The sequence below is a fragment of the Semicossyphus pulcher genome, unplaced genomic scaffold, assembly GCF_022749685.1.
Source record: "Semicossyphus pulcher isolate SPU_LCO1_2020_fin unplaced genomic scaffold, fSemPul1.0.p SCAF_2, whole genome shotgun sequence".
NCBI lineage: Eukaryota > Metazoa > Chordata > Actinopteri > Labriformes > Labridae > Semicossyphus > Semicossyphus pulcher.
This window is the reverse complement of record NW_027211693.1, coordinates 5,824,196-5,846,491: the sequence shown is the minus strand read 5'-3', so window position 1 is coordinate 5,846,491 and position 22,296 is coordinate 5,824,196. Positions and strand designations below refer to the sequence as shown.

At 43.2% G+C, this 22,296-nt stretch overlaps 1 protein-coding gene across 1 annotated transcript in view; it reads left to right on the top strand.

The window, feature by feature from the left end:
* The window catches only part of fat2 (FAT atypical cadherin 2), a 91,386-nt gene that overhangs the window by 47,477 nt on the left and 21,613 nt on the right, over positions 1-22,296 (top strand). Inside the window, exons 16-22 of the mRNA XM_069669604.1 lie at positions 6,876-7,087; positions 9,926-10,063; positions 10,200-10,343; positions 14,727-14,924; positions 15,829-16,429; positions 16,953-17,153; positions 18,725-18,882. Of these exons, the coding sequence (XP_069525705.1) occupies positions 6,876-7,087; positions 9,926-10,063; positions 10,200-10,343; positions 14,727-14,924; positions 15,829-16,429; positions 16,953-17,153; positions 18,725-18,882 (1,652 nt within the window). The remainder of the gene's footprint in view (positions 1-6,875; positions 7,088-9,925; positions 10,064-10,199; positions 10,344-14,726; positions 14,925-15,828; positions 16,430-16,952; positions 17,154-18,724; positions 18,883-22,296) is intronic.

Here is a 22,296-nt window from a genome sequence, read left to right as displayed (position 1 = left end):
TATACCTACATTTAGATTAATAAGCAAATAAAGCAAATACAGTTTTGTATTGGATGGTAAATCAGAAGTTTCAGCACTTTCCTGCAATACAAAAATATTTTTTATTACAGCGGCAAATCGCTTGCATCATGAACCTTTACATATATAGAGCATGTTTAGACCGTACCCTTTACACAAGCTTTGTGTAAGAAGCCCAACAAATTCCACCATGGCTAAGCTAGCTTAGCATCAAGAAAAAACTGCATTTTAACAGACAGAAACCTCGAACAGAACCAGACTCTAGTCAAAGACGTAGTTTAACTCTTTCAGGAAATAATTCCTATTCACTTTTTTCCTGATTACTAGATAAGAAGATTAGTACCACTCTCCTAATATAGGATAGGGCCCAGTTAGCTTAGCTTAGCATAAACACTGGAAACACTGGTAAAAAGCTTGCCTGGCTCTGTCCAAGTTAAAAAAAAGAAAAAGAAAAAAAGGGCCTTTATTTTGATAGAGCCAGGCTAGCCGTTTCCCCCGTCTTCTAGTTTGTATGCTAAGCTAAGCTAACAATGTCATGGCTCTAGTTTTATATTTCGCATACATGCATGATAATAGCATCAATCTTTTCCTCTCACTCTCGGTTAAACAGCAAATAAGCTAATTTACCAAAACTTCCAACAACCTTCACACATAAAAAAAAGTAACTTTTTAGATGTAGAAGCTGAATTTGACATTGGAGACGGTTTGCTGGGATTTAAATATGTTGAGCTTGTTGGCGTAAAATATGTAACATGGAGTTATTTATCTATGATCAGGGAAGCTGGTACGTTGAATTGAAACAGAACAGGAAGCTCTCAGAAACACTGTTGAGATGAGTTACATTTGTGTTACTGCTCCTGACTATCAATGAAGTGTAAAAGCCTGAAGGATCTCCATGAAGTAGAAGCTGCATGAAGCGCTGAATTAACTTCTAAACAGCGGTTTTCTCTCTCTCTTTAATCCATCCTGCATGACGTCAAGAGAATGACTCACTGCCTTGTTGAGACCACTGTTGAATTTATGAGTTTATTTTCTTTGATGTCCGCAGAATGATTAAAAATTAGTAACTAAATTATGGATGATCTGCGTCATCAGTTAGCCTCTCCGCGGATGCAGTGAAGGATCGTGCTGTACAAATCTCACACATTCAGACCCTTGTTTAACACTCGGCAGTAAATCATGTCTCAGTGCAGGTGCTAGATTGACGGGGGTTTACCCAACACGACAGCGTACAGTGTCTTGATTAAGTGTTTAACAGCTCGCATATCTCTGGTTGAAAGCCAAGTGTTGTCAACCAGCATACGTTACTTAAACATCAAACATCTGACACACAATAAATAAAAGCAGAGGAAGATCTTTTACCACTAATGAGTGTTAAAGGGTTATTCCACTATGTTTAAACTGTTGTCTAAAGGACTAATAGGTTCAAAAGATTTGGAATTGTACTAGTAGATTGCTTAAGCACGTAGCCATGAATGCAGCGCAACCTTTGGGGGCAAATGTGAAAAGTTGCATGTAAACATGATTATTATTTTAAGTGTGTGTCAACATTACAGAAAGGATCCCTGCAGAGAGAGACCTTTTTGTTACAGAGGACGATACACAAAACATCTCAATCAGTTTGCTCTTTTGTGTTATTGTGCGTTGCAGAAATATTGCTGTCAATCCAAACTAACCATTGAACACACCAAAGTCTGTCTGAGGCCTAAACCCAGATCACACTTTCTGCATTTACTAAACTGTAAATGGACTGAACTTAAATCGCGCTTTTCCAGTTCACTTACTTTACACACACTAATGGCAATTCCATTTCAACTCCATTTAGATCTATGCCCATTCATACGGGATGGCCACCAGGAGTAATGTGGTGTTCAGTGTCTTACCCAAGGAAATTTCGACATGTGGCTGTAGCAGTCAGGGATCGGACCGCCAACCTTCCGATTGAGGGACAGCCGACTCTACCGCTGAGCCACAGCCACATCCTGTCAGCAAAACTCTATGTGGAGACAGAATGTAGGAGGTATATCTGGGCTTTAAAGGGCAATTCAGGGTTTTTTTAACCAGGTGCCTATTCTAATATATTTCCGGGTCTAAATGGCTTTTAGATGCAATAACCTAATTAATCTAGGCAGCGGTTGAACTACAACTCCCATGCTCTGCAAGGTAAAATCCCCGTTTTTGCCAGTGGAGTGTGGTAGCTTTGAAAAGAGCAAACCTTACCTTAGGTTTGTTGTCAGATGTTGTCAGACACTTTAAATAACAATCTGAGCCTGTTAGGAGCATAAACAAGAACTTTCGGTGGATGCACTTCGATCATGCACATTAGCGATGAGAGATAATGTTGCAGACTCCAGATATTGCAGATCCAGACATTTTGGGCTGCTTTTGTCGTGTCTGCATGGTACTTTGTTGACAGAACTGATCTGTGCTAAATCCCAAAACAGTATCTTTTCCCAGTCGTTTATTTGTTATTGTATTGTAAACCCCCGTGCAGTGTTTTGTCCTCTAATAAGCCTTTAAACTTCTGCAGCTTTTACTTTAAACTTGACTCTCTGGATTTCACTTTATCGTCCCAGCAACATCTGAAAGGACACAGCTGTTTTCAGCCTCAGCACATCCTTATTAAAGTGTCTACTCCTGTGCTACTTTATGACGATTTATTAGGCGTTAAACCTCCAGAGCAAGCACAATTTTGTAAAGTAAGGTACATTAGTGTCAGTCATTATTTCTACAAAAGGTTTTTTGAATATCAGGATTGGTTTTAAGGTAAGGTGGGGCTCAGGTATGCTGTCCTGATGGTTAAATTGAGTCAAAATTATACGTTCCGTCAGCTGCTCATAACAGCAGAGACTCCGAACACCAAATGTAGTATATTGCAACAGTATGTGAGGCAGTTTTGAAGTAAATCAGGGACTTCAGGTGGAGGAGTTTGGGGGGAAATGTGTCAAAAGGTTCGTCATGAGTAGAAATGAAAAGAAAAGCCTCCTCTGTCTTTTAATTTTAACTTTATGTCAATCTCAATTACTCATAGCTTTTAAGACGTCTTTCTGAAGCCTCACTTTGATTGTTTTAGTGTGTGTGTGTGTGTGTGTGTGTGTGTGTGTGTGTGTGTGTGTCACACTGACACATGTGGGAAACAGATTCATTTATGCTGACAATGACAAATGGCCTTCACCCACTTTCTTCCTTCTGAGAAGTCGCATCACGCTGTGCAGAATGAGCTCAGACTGCTTTGAGAACAACACACACACACACGAGCCCGTATTGACAGAAACCTGGCAGCGGGGAGCCCGAGCGGCTGTGTAGCTGTACGTAAACCATATCTCCATTTATATTAAAGACACAATGTGCAGGATTTTAACAGCTATAAGTCACTGCCACGATAAATCTCTGAGTCATTAGCATAATTACCTGCTCAAACATGACTGTCTGCCTCTGGCGGTTTCTGCTCTGAGATTTCTTTGTGTGAATGTTGAGGGAAATCTGCCGGATTGTGAGAATTGTTTGTACTAATAACACAAAAAGGTTGACTTTTATAAGGAGCTAAAGCTTTTTAAGCTGTTTGAGCTAGTGGCAGAGGCAGGTGGTGGAAGTTAAAATCGGTGCCAAGACTTTTATTCAGTTAAAAGGAAGCGCGGAAGTTTCACGAGTTTGTTCAAAGATATTTCTACAGAAGAACCATTTAGTTCTGAGAGAAGTTGGCATTTTGCCCTTTAACAAGAAAGAGCTTTGTTTCAACTGCTAGAAGTATAAAGAAAACAAAAGGGATTACTTGGTGCAGACATTACAAAACCCCGACCACCAAGTCACTTCACAAATACAAAAAAGTACAAGTTCGCAACAAGATGTACTCCTTAATCATCCATCCCTGATCTATACCGCTTATCCTGTTCCGGGTTGCAGGGGGGCTGGAGCCTATCACAGTGGCATTGGGTAAGAGGCGGGGTTACACCCTGGACTGATCGCCAGTCAATCACAGGGCTAGAGGTTCTCGTTTCAGAGGTGGATGTAGCCACCATGATGCCCCCGTTAGTTTGTGGACTATTGTTTTCACGCCTCACGCTGTCGCCATCTTGTCTTTTCCGGAGCCACTTCCGAGTCGATTTCTTTTCTACAGGTTTTGTGTGTTACGATGTGGATAAGTAAAGCCAGCTGACGTTGCATCCCTACATCAGAAGAGCAGCTCCAGTGATCAAACTCACGTGATCTCACAGAGTGAGCACAGACAGGAGTAATCCTGTAAAACCAGGAGGAACTGCGAACAGAGACATGAAATGAGAAAATGTGAAAAACATCCATTAGTGCCATAAAGTGGTCCTCTTTGTTAATTTGCAAAACAGCCCACACTGGGCTAATACAGCCGGAGATGATAACAGGATCACAGCCTCGTACATGTGACTCAGATCTGATTGTAGAAACAGCCGTTTCTGTTCTCGTCAGCCTCCGTCCAGATTCCCCTGAGCATGGTGTAAATCGTATAAATGATGAAAAGTACAGACTGTGGACGGACAGGCGGAATAATGATGTACAGAAAAGTATGAATGAGACTACAGGCATTGAGAGAAAGAAGAAGCTTGAGCTCGGCCAACTTTCTCACAGTATAAATAAATAAATAAACATCTGTATAAATAAAGAAGCTTGGATCAGTCGGCCGCACAAACCTCCTTGATCTCAGAAAGATCAGTAAAGTGAGATCTGTGCTGCGCGTTTGATGCACCAATAACTCACTTGTTGAAACCTGGAGGTGTTTAGTTTGAGGGGAATGTGACTTGGTTGTTTTTGTTGGATCCCTTTTAGTTTTATCTTAATGAAGAGTGTTTCAGCAGACTGGCTGGCAGCCCACACACTCTGCTGGATGTGAAGCTGCACCAGCAGCGCTCCACAGATGCACTCCGCCTTTCTGTGGTTTAATGAGCTCACTAACAGAGGTGTCCTGTCTCCTCAGACTTGTTCAGAGCAATAAGTTAAAGCAATTTACAGTCTGTCTGCGTTCTCCAAACAATCATGTCTATAAAAGTTGCCTGTGGCTGGCTCACCAGAACACAAATTACATGTTTAGATTTGGTTTTGCTGGCAACTGAGGGAGATGTGATTTGGTTAATTTATGAGGGAGTCAGGCGTTTGCTGCAAAGGCCCAGGATGACTGGAAGAAGGCTGCTGATAATGCCATGATTTGTACATCCATTGCAATCGCTATCTGCCCCAAATCAGGCACAGACTTACAACAGGTATTGCACAACATAATTTTCCCCTCGTTATGAGACTAACAGCAATTATCTCCGTAACACAATATAACTGGCACAGAAGGGTAAACGATGGAAGGTCTTTCCATCTCGATTACAAAATTGCGTCCATATTTTCTTTGCCACTCCATCAGACGAAGGCATGTCTTTCATGTCCCTTAGAAACCTCACAGCAAACATTCAATATGGAGGCTCTGCTGAGGAGGAGGAGGAGCAGGAGGTGAAGAGGTCTATCAGTTTAGCAGGCTTACAGCAGGTCAGATAAACGAGCACCTCAACCCATCACAACCTAAAGGAGTGACTCAATAACAGACAAAAGAGTGGACATGACAGTATATCCTCTTAAAGACTCTGACGCCTCTTTTATCGCCGCCATAAATTGAGGTTAGAGTTGTCGTGTGGATGACAGATATCACATGAGGACAGCAGCCAGCTGCAGGGAGAGATTTATAGATCCTGAAAGGTTAAACTCACAGCTTCACCGAGCCGACAGGAGTGAGAGTTCACTACATGTGTCACATGATGCCACACACGTGAACAGTGTGTGCTTATGGGGGGCATTATCATCCAAAGCACCCTGCTTGTACCATAAGAACATCCATTTTAAGCTGTATATTATGTGTATCGCTCTCTGCAGCACACTGTCTGCATTTCAATATGATGTGTGTTCATGCAGAGCGGCATCCCGGTCGTTTACACGGAGAGCTGTGGTGGTGCTCAGGTTTATAATGTGTAAAAGACGGGCTGAATAAAAATACAGGTCCTTGTGAGTTACTGATCTGATATCTCCAAGTTAGTCTATTTTTTTTTGTTCATTTTCTGGTCATTGTATTCACCTTTATTTAATGACAGGACACCTGAAAAGACTGAATGCATTCCCATCAGTCTCAGCCTTACATGGGCCATAATGCCTACATTGTATTAGCACATAATTCTGTAACCCCAAGAGTCTCACCTGCATGCACTAAACTGCTATGCCATTAACTTAACATTTTTAGCATCAGCATGCTAAAAGGTAGCATTTTAAATACATTATGCACCTTAAAAGGCTGATAGTAGCGATGCACTCTGCTCACTGTCTTATGCTAAATGTTAGCATGTGTAGAACATGGTAACTACTGCTCTGTTAAAGGGAATACTTTGCAGTTAGCTTCAGTTTGAAAAGTGATTAGTTGTTGTCCCTCGGGTGAAGCTGCAACATCTGTAGATCTTGTTAGATCTTGTCAGTTCAAGTCCCGACCTACATGTTTTTAATGCATCATTTTATGCATATTTCCCCACACTAAGATCTTGACTTGGATCTAAAACAAAGTTCTTCAACTTTAAAGAGTGTCCAGCCATCCAATATGCATTTGTAACGACTGATCCACCAGTGACTCTGCCGGGGGTGAAAAGGTTGTAGAACTACGCAGAAAGAAACGTACACTCTGTTAACGTTTTATGAAGGTTTAAGGTGTTTTGCTCCGAAGCTCCGAAGGAAAAGATCCGACATTCAGTCCAGACTCTCGCTCTTGTTCTCGTTAGCCTGTTATGTACAAAGAAATCAGTTCTACACTGCATCTTCCCACATTTTAACAGTAGGAATAATTCAGTGTTTACCATGTTCTCTTGCAGGCCTGCTGACCCTCATCACTCCGCTGGACTTTGAAGTTTCCCGGGAGCACTACCTGTCTGTGGAGGGAAGTCGCGGCAAGTCGTCCCTCAGTGACATCACCACGGTTATCATCAACGTGACGGACGTGAACGACAACGCGCCGGTGTTCGGGCGAGGCGACTACAGCGCCGAGATCTCGGAGGATCTGACGCCTGGAGGCCTGGTCATGAAGGTTAGAATGTTTTCATACAGGAGGACGTTGAGAGATGCTTTAAGTGCGTCTTCAAGTTTGTTATAAATAGGTGTAAAAGCTCACCTTTTGGCCTCAGAAGTTTCATCACCCTGACTTCCACCAGAGAAACAAAGAATGTGGCTGACATTTTATGACTTTAGAGCACTCAAGCAGGCCAGGCTGAAAAGAAATATTGAAGGTTGCCATAAATAAATCACTTTAGGAGGAATTCTTCAACACACAGAACATGGGGCATGGGGCACATTCATGCATTATAGACACAAAACATCAGTAATCTTTAATTGAATCACTGAATTGACTTCAAATAAAATATATATTTCAAGGTTCATTTTAACCTAAGGACATTTCTCTGTTATCTGTTGCTTCAGAGCACACTTTTATGAGCCTCAACACACACACACACACACATGAATGACTCACCCATATCAAAGGTGTAACATATAAATATTTGTTGCTCATGCAAGCACATGCGCGCAGATTATCTCCTGTCACTGAAAACACACGTGTGAGTAATATGGCAGCATCTGACAGCTTGCTGATGATTCAAGTAATGAAAAAAAAAGATTACACGCTAACAAGTTTTAGACCAAAGACACAGAAATCAAATGAAATATATCGATGATTCCAAACGCACGATAACAACATGACGGTGTGAGATGATCTGTCCACCTTTCGATGATGTACATGTGTTTAAAAAACACTCTCACGTGTACACACACACACACACACACACACACACACACATTATCCGACATGCCAGCCGTCATCTGTCAGGCTAGCAGCAGAGATAACACAGCAATAACACAGCTCAGTGGCTCGCTGATGGTTGCAGCGCGGCTCCATGATGAGTCTGTAATCACATGGTTTCATATTTGACATTTTTCTTCACCCCCCTCCCCCACACACACACACACACACACATCTCTCCATTTACACCATTTAACTGCTCCATAAAATGTTTTGACTGTTCTCACATAATTGAGGGAGAGTGTCCTCTGTCACCGTTACATTGAGCTAAAACGGTGGCAATTAAGAGGAAAACAAGGACGTGATGAGCTCGGAGCATGGTTTTAGTGAAAGAGAGCTCCATCATAATGAGTCATCACGCTCTTCTATGAGCCCAGATGTCTTTAAAAAATGTGACAATCTGCCTTTGAAGATAATTATTTCCTCTTTCGATATGACTACTAAGGACTAGTAAGAAAATAATGTTTGATCAGAAATAGATATGGAAAGAAGATTAAGGGATTAAAACAAGCTGTTAAAAGTTATACTTAAAGTTGTAATCTCAGTTTCGTTCTCTTTGGCGGCACCTGTGGCGATAAACGGTAATTGCAGGAGCACACTTCCCAGACATCCAGACAGTGTTGCACGTGTGACGTCCACGGTCGGCTCCGGCTTTCCTTTTCCGACTGTTTGCTTCATCTGAGCGTCGAGTTTGTTTCTTCTTCTTTGGATTTTCACTTCTTGTTGAAGTTGTATCTGTAGTCATCCATCTTTTCTTTGTTTGTTCAGCCATAGTAGATTACTGTTTACTCGCAACACTTGCAGAGACAGGAAAAGCAGCCGCTTAGCTCCGCCTACCCTCTCTGGCAGACCAACCACTGCTGGCTGATGGAAAACGCGTCACTAACTGGGCGCTGCTTGTGATTTATTCCATGAAAGTTGCCACAGACACCCAGTCTGTAATACTGCAAATGCAAAGGCTTTCATCAGTGGGCCACAGGCTCAGTCATTGTGTTACCTCATTCGGCGACAGATAGAGACTTATCAGACATCTATTTACAGGAAAATTATTTACAAGAGATTATCACTTTAAAACTAAAAATAGCTAGTTTCAGTGACATTAAAAACACTACAACTATCATCAAGCTGAGGCTAAAAGAAGCTAATGTTGCTGTCTTCCTGAAACCACAATGGTAACTAGCTTGAATTCAAAGCTAAACTAAAGCTATAACACGCTAACATAATGTTAAAGCAAAGGTGGGTGTAGTTAGCTTATGAATAATGCCAAAGCAGTTGGCTTGTTCTAATGTTAAGTTAGGCTAATTAAGTTTAGCTTAAACATGCTATTTTGTTTAAAAATGAGAAACAAGGCTGAACCAGCTGCTGAGGTCAGGCTTATAGTATGCTTATGTTTAAGCTAAAGACGGAGCTCAAACAAGCTACTGTCTTCTTCGTTTTCAAGGTAAAGAAAATGCTCGAACAAGCTGGAACTGTAGCAGAAGAAACAAGAGTCTTTCTCCAGTTGTTCAGTAATAAATAAAAAAACACGACTCAACTGAAAACATATTAGTGTCCTTATTTACAACAAATCAAAGCTAATTAGCATGTAGCTCTCATCCCAACAAGCTAATCTTTTCATTTTTAGAGAAAGTAAATCAAGAACCATGAACTAAAAGCTGCAGAAAACCTGCTGTTGAGAGAAATCGGGTGACAGCAGTGCAGATAAACACCTCTTTCCCTTTGCTAACCTTTTCTCTTTTGTGGATGAAAATTTCGTCAGCCGAGAGAATGTCCTTCGACACAAGGATCACCATTCAAACCTTTGAACGAGCAAAGATCCACTCATTCAAACCTTTGAAAGGCAAAGATCCGCTCTGCTGACGTGTCTTTAACCAGCGTCAGAGGTGCTGTATTGTATCTTACCCTGACTTCTGACCTTACTTCATCACCACAAAGCTTTGTTGTTGCTTTTTTGGATTTAATTTCTTCAGTGCTTTCATTTAAGTGTGTACAAGCTCTCATCTGACTTCCTGACATTTCACAGGAAGAGTTTCTTTGCATGGAAGTAACTTTAACTTTCTTTACCTCCAGGTCACAGCCACCGATCAGGACGGGCCCATCAACAATCTGCTGCGTTACTCCATCGTGAGCGGAGACCCTCTGCAGCAGCTCTCCATCCACCCTCGCAGTGGGGAAATCACTGTCCGCACTTCACTGGACAGAGAGGAGGTCAGTGTGTTTCTGTGTGAGGAAAAAACTACATGAATATGTCACACACAGGAAATCAGTCATATGCAAAAGCTTTACAAAAAGGGTTTAATAAAAGAAAACTGCTGAACGAATTCCACCTGTTTCTGCTCTCCAGATCCCTCATTACTCTCTGACGGTGCAGGCGGCAGACGAAGGCAGTCCTCCTCTATCTTCTGCGGTTCACATCACCATCACTGTCACAGACGTCAACGACAACCCACCTGTCTTCTCCCAGGTCAACCACAGTCTGCTGCTGCAGGTACGACAAACAGAACATCTCAGCATTTTAAATTTATAGTTTACGTGCAAATATTTATAGCAGTGCTTAATTTCACCCCCAACAGCTAAATAACAGTGTTGTAATCCATCTTTTCTTTAACACAACAACGTAAACTGAGACAGGAAGAAGAAACACATGTTGCTAGCAGGAGCATAAAGAACACAGGCCTGAACACATGCAATATTTGTAGAGATTAGAGAAGGAGGATAGTGGGTAGTGTCAGAAACAGGGGGAAGAGAGAGTGGGGATGACACGCAGCAAAGGGCTGAGGGTGGGAGTCAAACCCGGTGCCGTCTCCGGACTGTAGCCTCTGTATAGGGGACACCAATTTAACCGCTGAGCTAGACCGGTGACCGTCACAGACTGTTTTGTTTGCTAAAGTACCCTGGCTACTGCTTCTTCCAGTATGATGTTTCCAGTGTGGTGCTACAAGACAGTCTGCACATCATAGCAAAGCACAAACAAAAAGCAACTGATATCCTGGATTTTAATTTAACATTTTATTTCATATGCCATGTGGGCCATCCTGTAATAAGGAGTTTGCTTCTTTACCTTGAACCCAATTCCATTCTTTAATTTGACCCCTGTGGGTAGCCATAGGCCAGTCTGAGAGTTTCTTTCCACTGTGTTCTAGTTGTGAGAAACCGCTCTGGTTTTGCGTCCAGTAAACAACCATGTCTGCAGCCATGAGCCGTTGACAACATGTTGAAAACACAACCCTGACTCAGACCGCTGCTTCAACAAACACTAATATGGAAACCAAAAAGTCCTCCTGAGCACTCCACAAAGAATCACCTGCTCATTAGCTCCCACAGACAGTCACTGGTGTCCCGAGGGGAGAAGCTGCAGTCGCAACTCAGTGGGAAAATATACATGAATACGAGCAGAACATGCAGCTCCTCATTAAAGCCAGTTTAGCTCATCTGTTCGTGATGCATTAGTCATCTGGAAAAGCTTGTCAGTTAGAAGGTATTCCCCCAAAAACAGACGTCAGAAGTGCCAAACATTCCTCGAGCAAACGTCTACCTGCTCTGCTCCTGCCTGCCTAATGAGGTGATAATGAAGACAGATGAACTAATGACTGAACGTAATTAAGTAGAAATCACTACAGATCACTCACTCTCTATCAATCCATCTGTTTCTGAATCATTATAACTCGCTCCCTCTACTCCTCCAACACACTCCAGTGAAATATGCTGACCTGTAAGTGCTGCTCCATCATAACTGCGGCGCCGAGAGCTCATTAAAACTGTGAGAGTTCAAGAGTGAAACTCTTCAGAGAGGCAGAACCAGAGCGAGGTTTCTGAATGTTGTTGGGATCAAAGAGGCAGGAGGATCAGCCGTCAGGATTTGTTGGACATTGGTGACATTCTTTCACCTAAAACCTGTGAATACAGGGCACAGTCTGAACGGTGGAAACTTTTAAAGTGCAGTTTATCTGCATTTTTCTGTCTGTTAAAGCTTGTATCGCTGTGAGCGTCAGTGCTGCATAGTTTCCACGTAACATAGACTGTAATAAAGGAAGTGGATGTTGCCTTTCTGAGGTTTGAAGCCTTGAGTTTGTCATTTCTGCTTTAAGCCAGAAAGGACCACACTGGGATGAGTGGGTGGCTAGCATTGCTACATCTTTATCCTGATTGACAGCCTGCTGGGGCAGCTCATTTTCTATCACAGGTAGCCATGCCCTAAAGCACGACCTGCTTTAAAATCTATTTTGCACTAAATAGGACCATGATTTCCAAATGAACATCGTGCTGTGTTGGGAAAAGACTTGAAACTTGCCATTGAGACCATAAACTCGTCGGGAAAATGTTTACTGAGGTCATAAATTAACTGAGAATTAGGCTCATTTGCCTCCAGTGATGTTGCCCCCTGCTGGTCATAATAAGTCCACTTCTGATATACAGTGTCATGGTATCTACGTGTGTTCATGCCTCTTTCTGGGCTGTCACTGCAATGATTCAGCCACCCTGGCTGTTCCTCGCTGACAATTAAAGCTTTCCCTGCCAGCTCTCCATCACTCCACCTGCTGCAGCTCTGCCAGCTCAGAAACTCCCATCCAGTCACAGAATAGCTGCTTCACGAGCCAAAACGTCTGCGCTGTGTGGTGATGAATCCAAACTCTGTGATATCGTCCCATCTGCTGATGATGCCACAGCCGGGCTCAGCCTGATGAAGAAAGCTTTGAGTGCGCTGAACAGATGGAAGCTGCTGAAACTGTTGAAAGGTGTTGTCATTAGTTTCAGACAGGTGTTGCAGCGACGGCGTCCTTTCTCTTGTAGCTATTGTTTGACTACTTGTCACTATTTGAAACACACTTTTTATGACTGGCACATCTGTTTCAGAGAAGTGTCAGCATCATGTTAGGGTGCAATAGAGTTTGAGTGTTCTCTTAAAGCAGCAGATGGACAGGTACTTCAGTCAGACAGTCCTCAGTGGAGGCAGGACTGCTACATATATCCTTTAGCTTCCTTTTGGATTTTCTGCTCGTCCTGGAAATGCTGACTGAAGTTTGTCTTCTCTCCAGCCTGCTTAACACATGAATAATCCATGTTTACAAGTTTCACTCTTAAATGAAGTCATCTGTTCGGCTCAAGTGTTTCTCTCGAGTACGGCGACTTACAACGAGATGATTTTTGATCATGTGTGTTTTGCAGATCGAAGGATTTCTAGGTTAAAAGGGAGCATAAACATAAAGGGTGCATTTAACCTTTGTTTTAACAGCATTTTAATTGTATTTCAACATATTCAGTGATTAATACCCCCTTCAGATTTAAGTCATGTAATTTAAACCCCCATTATGTAGAATACCAGTCCAGGGTTTCCCACACATAGACTTTACTTGGGTGGGCCGCCAAAGTACATTAACAGCTGCCAAAGTATATTTGGCCCATTTTAGCATTTTTTCTTCATCCAGCCGAGAGAACGACGCCATCTGCAATCGATTAACTAGTGGCACTGGGTAATCTCCCCTCGCTCTAGCCCCGCCCCTACCTGTTCGCTCTGATAGCACAGGGAGGTTTCACCTACTGAAAGGCGATCACGCTCTGCAAAGAAACAGAGAGAGAGAGAGAGATGTACATTCTTTTTGTTCATTCTTTTCTGCAAAATACATGGCTACTTACTTTAGGAAATGATTAGACCCAAAACAATCTTTAAAATGGTTGTTAAGTTTACGAGTCAATTAATAAATAAAAAAACACAGAAAGCCAAACTTCGAAACGACTGTGACCAGGACATCTAAGAAAAACCATGATGTCAACCATTATAGGTCTTCTTTTCCACAGAAGTGTTTACCCAGGTCTCTCAGTTTCTTGCTCGACTCCTTGTGTTTGTGTAAAGCGGATCGCCTCGGGGCAGGTTAACAAGCTGAAACAAAATGAGGAGCTGTACTGTACCGTACGAAACCACAGAGTAAAATGATGGTAATGCATTTCATTGGAATCTCAATGCACTGCACGTTGCCCAACTTGTATCGTTCGATTAGGTGCTCACAATTAACCCCTTACACCGACTGTATCAGAGGCTTTACAGCTGCAAAAGACGAGCTCACCCCTAACTGGGAGCTCTGGTATTGTGATGGGACGAAGGTGAAGGGAAGAAAGGCGATCTGTTGGTTCCTGCTTCAGACCCACTCTGGATCCACCTGGAAAATGTGTGCAGTGAAGGAGAACCAAACTCTTTACCCTGCCACAGTTTTCATGAATAACTTTGTGCGTTCGTCACTCTGATGAAGCCATTCTTTGCAAAAACAGGGTTGTGTTTTATGATGCGTGCTCTAATTGAAATTTGAAAGACCACACTGGAGGGGTTTTATGTTTTACCCCATTAACTCCAAATTGTTTGTATTTCACTGCTGCCCATCTCCCAAAGCATGCTGGAAGTTTTCAGATTGATAACCCAGCTTCGAGGGAACCAGAGAGTTTCTATTAACTTCAGTAGGCTGTAAATAATCAACGAGACAGAGCCTTTTAAGATGGCTTTGGATAGCTAATCCGTCATGGTGAACAATTTAAGGACTTTATTTCCTCGGTGGTACAGTACTTTTAATACAGCTGCCATAAAGTATTGATGAGCTACTTTGTTGAACTGTCAAATCCGAAAGATAAAACAATAACAAATGAGTATGTTGTGTGTAGTTCAGCTTCAGCAGACAACTCTGGAACGTATGAGCGTCCTTGAATGCACCACAAATGAGGGCTTTAAATACAGACACAATCACATTAACATAAACTAACAGCTATTGAAAAAAGTAAATTTGTATAGCAAATGTAAAGGAAGGATGTATTGCAGAACTGCTGCAATAAACTAGGAATAAAATGAAAAGATAAAAGGTGAATCAATGAACCTTGTGTCCTGCAGGAGGGCGAGGCAGTCGGCAGCAGCATCCTCCAGCTCGTGGTGACGGACAAAGACACGCCCAGGAACGGCCCGCCCTTCTCCTTCCACATCGTCAGCGGCAATGAGGACCGGCGCTTTCACGTTGACCAGGGCGGCCTGCTGTCGCTCTCTGCTCCTTTAAAAAGGAAGGTCAAACCCAGTCATCAGCTCAAGATACAGGTAAGAGAGTAAAGTATTTATACAGACATGAGTTTGACTGATAAACAAGCTCTCTGAATCCCTGCTTGCTCACCCGTTTTCACTCTTTCTTGACATTTTAAACTTTTCTTTGTCATTTTTCTTTCTCCATTGTTTTCACCCAGTGGGGAGGAAGAAAAATCTATCTGTCAAATTACACATTTTCCCTTTGAGAGTCACCGTTTTGCTGATGTATCACTCCAATAAGATGAAAATCTGACAAATTTCTACACTAAACAAAGAAACAACAAAGTGCTTATAGTCCTGGTTCAATGATAAAATGCTGATGCACTGAGTCCCTCGTGGCCTTGGTTGCCGTGTTGCTGACGGTGCTGTAAGGAGAGGTGGCAATCCCGCACTAGCAAACAGATGTAAAAGTGGGAACAGAGTCATTGTCACTGTCAGGAAAAGTTTAAAAGTTCCAGTTTTGACTAAAGATTGTGTATTTATTTATTTATGTATTTTCTATAGCCTTGGTCGAATGTGGGGTCACGCCTTCTCCATAATACAATCAAAGTTTAAATACATCTCACAGAACTCAGGAGTGGCAGGTCTGCAGCTGTCTGGATCCGTGACTTTATCTCTGAAATTAAGTAACTTTGGTGTCTTAAATATTCAAACATTATTTGTGTAACACAGCGCAGGGATTATGTTGTGTTCAGACCACAAAATATGTGAATCTAGGGACCTGGTTTGGAAATACCAGATTTCCAATCTTTACACTCAGAATATGATGCTGGAGCCAGCAGCCGGCTGGCTGACATCAAACTGGTTTTGATCTCTCAGCTACAAACCGCTGTTTTAGAGTTACAGATCTAACAGTGATTGTAAAAAGGAAATAGTGAAGTCTGATCTTTGTGTTGTGTTCTATCAATGAACCATCTAGGTTACAGACAGCGGCCACCCTCCCCTCTCCTCCATCTGTGTGGTCAACATCAATGTCACCGAGCAGAGCAAGTACCCTCCCTCTGTGGTGCCTTTGGAGGTCTTCATCACCACCTCCGGCGGGCTTTTTGCCAACCGGGTCATCGGCAGGCTCCACGCCTCAGACCAGGACCTGCAGGACGTCCTGACCTACAAGCTGGTGTCAGAACACCCAGACAAGGGCAGGTTCTCCGTCGACCTGTCTGATGGGAAAATCTGGGCTGATGAAAACCTGGAGGAGGGCTCCTACTCCCTCAACGTCAGTGTGAATGATGGGAAATTTAGCGTCTGGACCGGGGTCAAAGTTCACGTGTGGGCCGCCGACCAGAGGGCGCTGGACTCTGGGCTGACGCTGCAGCTGGTGGGACTGACTCCGGAGGAGTTTCTGGGTGACCACTGGAGAGGCCTCCAGCGCAGCTTGGGACAAGCTCTGGGGTTACCCAGACAGGAGCTTCACCTGGCCAGCCTGCAGCAGCTACCTGAGGCCCAGGTCCTGGAGGCCCTGCTGATCTGGAGGCCTCAGAGTGGACCCGTCCAGTCCCTGCCAACCAACAAACTCGCAGGTGAGATTGATAAAACACTGATTTTGATAATTATATATCTGCACTACTCGATCTGCATAATGATAGATTGATAGATATAGATTACTATTGGTTTTTAGGAAGCAAACATTTCATAAATGTCGTCTGCAGCTCAATCAGTCAGCCTTTAGGTCTGATGAGTGAAGCAAAGGCCGGAATTGTTTTGCTCTCATAGATTTCCAAAAGAGTTGTCATAGAGAGTTGGTGAGTTTTAATGTTGAAGGTCTGGAGGGAATTTAAATAAAGTTCCAGATGATGATGGAGTTTGACATCAATTCAAACCACGTCACTAATGAGCTTTTAATGTAAGAATAATTGCATTTTATTGGAAAGGTATGAACGAGTGGAAGCAATGACTAGCAGGTGCACGTCTTCAATAGAATAAGTCTGTTTGAAAAAGGAAAGTTGGCAGCCATTACATTGGACACAAAGTGAGTCAGGTAATCCCTGTGAGATGAAGAGTCTCTTTGAATGAGCCGTCTAAAAGTTGCACTCTTTGATGCAGGTATTATATCAGACATGGAGGACTCTCTGGGCCTCAGCATCCTCAGGGTGAGCCACAACGGGTGTCTGGGCACCGGCTGCCCGCCTCGAGGCTGCAGGAACGCTGTCCGACTGAAAGGAGAAAGACTGAGCCATTTCACCACCGCCCGAGCCGGTTACATCACCCCGCAACACACCTGGGAGAGCATCTGCCCCTGTAACGGTACGTCTCTATGTCTGTGTGTGTCTGCATGAAATCTGCTTTGGAGACGTATTAATGAGGGAGTGTGTGTGTGTGCGTATTGACTGTGTGTGTAAACCAGGGAGGAAGCGGAGGCCTTTTTTCAGCATGAAGACGATTTAGCGAGACACGCTAACACAGAGCTCATCAGCCTCCTCTGTTCTAAAGAGCAGGACGAGTCTGCAGCCGCACACGCAGCAGTGGCGTCTTCCTGCTGCTCTGACAATTGATCTTGTTCTGAACGGCAGCGTTGAATTAGCAAACGAGCCGTACATACGCTGCGGCAGAGTCAACTCGCTCAACTTGCTTTAGAACCGCACAGAGCAGAGAGTGCACGCTGTCCTCCACTGACATCTCATCCCACCGTGGGCGTAGATGTGCAACATGAAACCAATCACGGGTTTAACTGAGGTGAACGCAGGTTTACTTCCGCCTACATCTGCACCTTTCTTTCTTCTGTCATAATAAACACGCTCACATTTTCAGTTCTTTAAAATGTATTTTTGCATTTCTTCATATTAAAGGACAGGAGGTTTAAAAGAAAGTAAACAGAAAATAAAAAAGCAGTCAGGAGAGGTGGGTCACTTAAATGCTCGAAGCGAGATAAACTGATTATATTTATTATTGTACTGAAATGAAACAGAGGATCGGTACAGTAGAAATTATTATTTGAGACGCACAAAATCCGGATCTTTTTCTTTAAACCTGCCACCACTTCCTAACATACACCTAGAGCACAAACTATAATGGATATCCAGTATCTAATATATAATTTATATCATAATATACTACTGTTGCCATTGGTAGCTGCTATGATCGTACTCTCTGGTGAGTAAATTACAGTCTCTACCTGTTCGGGTCAATAGAAGAGAAACCTGAAAGGGTACATTAGCCTTGTCTGTGGTTTCCTCTCCTCATCCTCCATCACTTGGTTCAGATTATGTTCTCGCTTTTTTGGAGAGAACAGATCCTTTTGTTTCCCGGCAACTTGATGGAGATGTGTGTTGGTGCCAGAGATCAAAGACCCTGTTCCCTTTTCTTACCTGTGAATGAGGGGAGTCATACAACTCACTCAGAACACGTGTAGAGTGAATGTGGCCTCTCTGTGAGCTTCTATTACAGCCGACAGAGCATCTAAAGCATAGAGCAGCGGCGCCACCTCGTCGGATCGTCCTCGCTGATTTCTGTTGGCATTCCTGTGAGGATTAGTGGTGTGAGGACTGAAAAAGACAGCTAGCTAGGGGCTCTCTGGTATATAACCTCATTATCAGCTTGTTAAGATTCCTCTTCCCTCTGGAACGTCTTCTGAATGTCTTATCGCCACCATATTTTGACTATATCAGATACCTCTTTGGACTTAACAGACTCTGGGGTTCGGCGATAAGGAGATGCCGTGTGCAGACGGAGGACAGGCAAGAAAAACACTAGTATGAAGCACAGTGGTCCCGACTGTGATAGACACCAGTTTACCAGTTGACTTTATCTACAACTTCCCTATGATTCATCGTCACGCCGTTGCGTTTGCTCACCCTTGGTTGGTTTCTGTGTTTCAGAGTCGGCTGTGAGGTTCGATGGTAAGTCCTACCTGAAGTACCTTCACAGGATGGATGAGGACAACCAGGAATTCAAACTGTCGCTGAGGTTCAAGACGTCCAAGGAGCGAGGCCTCATCGTGTCCACCAACAGCACCAAGGACTGGGGCGCTCTACAGGTATTCATCTCCCTGAGGCTGCATTAAAGACTAACAGATAACAGGACGCTTCTTACAATCAATCCAACACTGACTTTTGTCGGCCATGTTTCTGCTAAATATGGCGTCTGAGTAAACCTACACAGAGCCGGGCTGCCACCCTGTCACACTTTAAAAAAGCTTTGCTGTAAACCAAACTCTCAAAAAGTCCATTAAATTGTTAAAACTTTCTCCATCTCAAGCAGCTAAAACATTAAAACGCTGCTTTTACTTCATTGCATCAGTAATAATAATCCAATCCACACACACAGACACTTTGCTGGAGGATAACAAGGTGGCAGTGAAGCATAAAAACCCCAAATCAGATTGAATTATACTTTTTGGCTCCTCTGTTTTCAGCTCATTAATTCGTGCTGTTACTGTCGGTTTATTTGCATCAGTGTGTCGGCTTTCAGCAACATTGCAGCATTCATTTAAAACTGGTTCAAGGACAAACCAGGAAAAGAAAAGCCGTGTTTGTCAGCGTTTGTTCTGATCACATGAGAGGAAGCTCTCTTCTTTGTCTGCTGGATGGAAATGTCACAACAGCTCGGGATGATAAAACACAAAGCAGCGACACAATAACAACTAAACGAACAAGAAAATAATTTCCATTCATTTGAAGGAAGTGTAAATATTTGTTCTTTTCTCCCCGGAGCCTGCAGGTAATTTATTCTGCTTCTCGAGCACCTCTGCAGCGGAGCGATTAAATCTCGACCTAATTTTTAGGTGCCGTTAAGGTAATGTTGTCGTTTGATACTAATTTAAAATCAGAATGCTAAAATCTGCGAGCGGCTGATTTAATCTACGGATGTTCTCACAGGGGAACGCCAACGAAGAGCGACGCTTTTCATTCCAAACAGTTTCCTGCTCTGAATCACAAACACTGCTGGGTGTTCGCTCCAGCCGTGCTGACTGATATCATCTCAAATGTCAATATTTTATTAGCTACTTGGTGCCAGCAGTCATGTTATCAGCACAGGTGTCACAGTTTTTGAAATATGTGATATCTGGTGAGCTGCTCGTCTTACATTTAGTGTCTAATCTGTTTCTGTGTTTACTGCAAACACTGATCCCATAATGTGAATCTGGGCCGACACTGTCAGAAACACACATCTCACAGTCTCATGATTTTCTTTTTCAAAGATTTTTTTGACTTTATTTGAAAGGACAGAGAGACAGGAAATGTGGGGAGTAGAGAGAATGGGATGACATGCACCAAAAGATCGTCAGACTGGGAGTCGAACCTGCGATCAGTGTGTCGATGACTCTAGCCTCCGTACACGGGACGCCTGCTCCACCAACCGAGCCAAACCAGCGCCCCATGATTTCTTCTGAAGCACTTGAAACTATGCAGCCCGTCTCTGAGAACACAAGCGTCTACTGTAATCAATGAAACTGGCTACACCAGGCATGAAGGCCGCGTTGCATGTACCACAGAGATCCACTCTTAAAATGTAACAATACGCCAGTCTCTGAATTTTAGAGGAAGATCGTCAGCTCTAATCATCTTGATTTAAATGTATAATTATTTTAACAACAGAAACATATACTCAACATGTCTATCTTTACCATGAAACACCGACAGTGTCGTGTCCTGAGCCTTTTCATAGTCTTTTTTCTGACATGAAACACCAGCATCGCAGCACTACAGCTTGTTGTCGAGTTACTGTTTGTTTTTTAAACCCGCTGTTTCTCTCTTGCCAAATCCTGCAGATGATCACATGTTAGAGCGCGTCATGCATGCCTGTCCTTTATCTCAGTGTGGCAGATTGTTTCATGTGTTTATGTGCTAAATGCCTGATTGAATATCAGACGCGGCGGTACATTCCCAACCCGCACACATTTAAAGTTCCACTTCGGATTATTTATCCAGGTCTGGTTTATTATTCCCTGCTTTTCCAGCGTAATCAGCTCATCAGTGCCCTTTTAACTCGAGTTATGACGACAGCTGGCTCTGAACGCAGCACGAGCCACACGTTGCCCTTTTCCCTCAAAAAGCACGCCAAGGGAGACTTCAGCAGGAGGCCTGATGTAAAACGTGCCGTCTTCAGGATGTATTGACATCCTTTTTTTTGGGACTGCCCAGGGAAAGTAAGAGTCATCCAGGTGCTACAATACAAGGCCAACTGTACCAGATTAAAGCAGGTTGAAAGAGAATAATTAATTGTTGTATTCTTTGAGAGACATTAATAATTCTCTAAACAGATAACAAAAAGGAACGGCTTGATATGGACTTGAAACACGTTGTGATACTTCCCCTTGTGGGCGCTTCTCATTTGTCTGACATTCGTGTGCACTCGTGAGGAATATTCAATCAATTTGATTCTCGGAAAACTTCAAAAGCAGCATTCAGTCTTTCCCAAGGTTCTACCTCCTGGGTTTCGGTTCTCATGCAAGAATGGTCCCTGCCTGATTCATTGTGAGCAGAAATGGTTTCAAAAGGAATTCCTGAACGTGGTCATCTGAGCAGTCCCTCGCCTGGGTTTTTGCGATGACTTCAGAGAAACTTCCTGGAGATAAAAGACACTATTTATGCGCTTCATTCCTCTCGGGACATGAGCTTCCGAGCATCCCAGCGGCTTCTTTTAAACCACCAAATCTCATCAGTATGCTCCGTCAAGAGTCTTTGAGGAAAAAAAGAAAAAGTAAATAAGTTCAGACCTATTTGCTGCTGCTAATTCTCTTTTATGTCTGCACACATCGTGCTCCGAGTCTTCACCTTTGAAATGGAAATTGCAGCTCCTTGACTGAAAAGCCATCGTGGCAAGCCGTGCAGAAGAAGTAAAGGTGACTTGTCAGTGGAAGAAAACAGCGTCCCTGATGAGGAGTGACAGCTCAGACCTGACAGCAGAGCAGTTTGCGACTCGGCGGCGAACAAAGACGTTGAAGCACGCTGGTGTGGAATCAGTGGACCATCCCTCGTGCTCGTGTAGTTACACACACTGATTGACTTTCATGTCAGGCTTTTATCTTGCCAGCAGGAGGAAGATGTTCAGGGGAGGCTGTTCAGTGTTTTGCTCAAGGACACAGTTGATGGGAGTTAAGAGAATTAAACGTGACCTTTCAATTACTGGACTGTCTGTATTGATGAGCCCCCCTGCTGAGGGAACCCTATGAGGTTTGATTTAAAGCTATAGCTACACTGCTCTCGAGCCTGACCAATTTATCAGTTGACGGTATTATCGACCCAATATGGACGTATCACAGACATATGCGTGTTGGAGAATATGTTTCCCAATATGTGCCGTTATGACTCTTTGTTGAAGTAAATATAATGCAGAAAATAATGCTTGGGAAGGTGTCGAAATGGTGTCATCACACGGTTTGTCCGGCAGAGTGCGCTCCCATTTTTAGTTGATGATTTGTTAATGATGTATACCACAACAGGTAGAC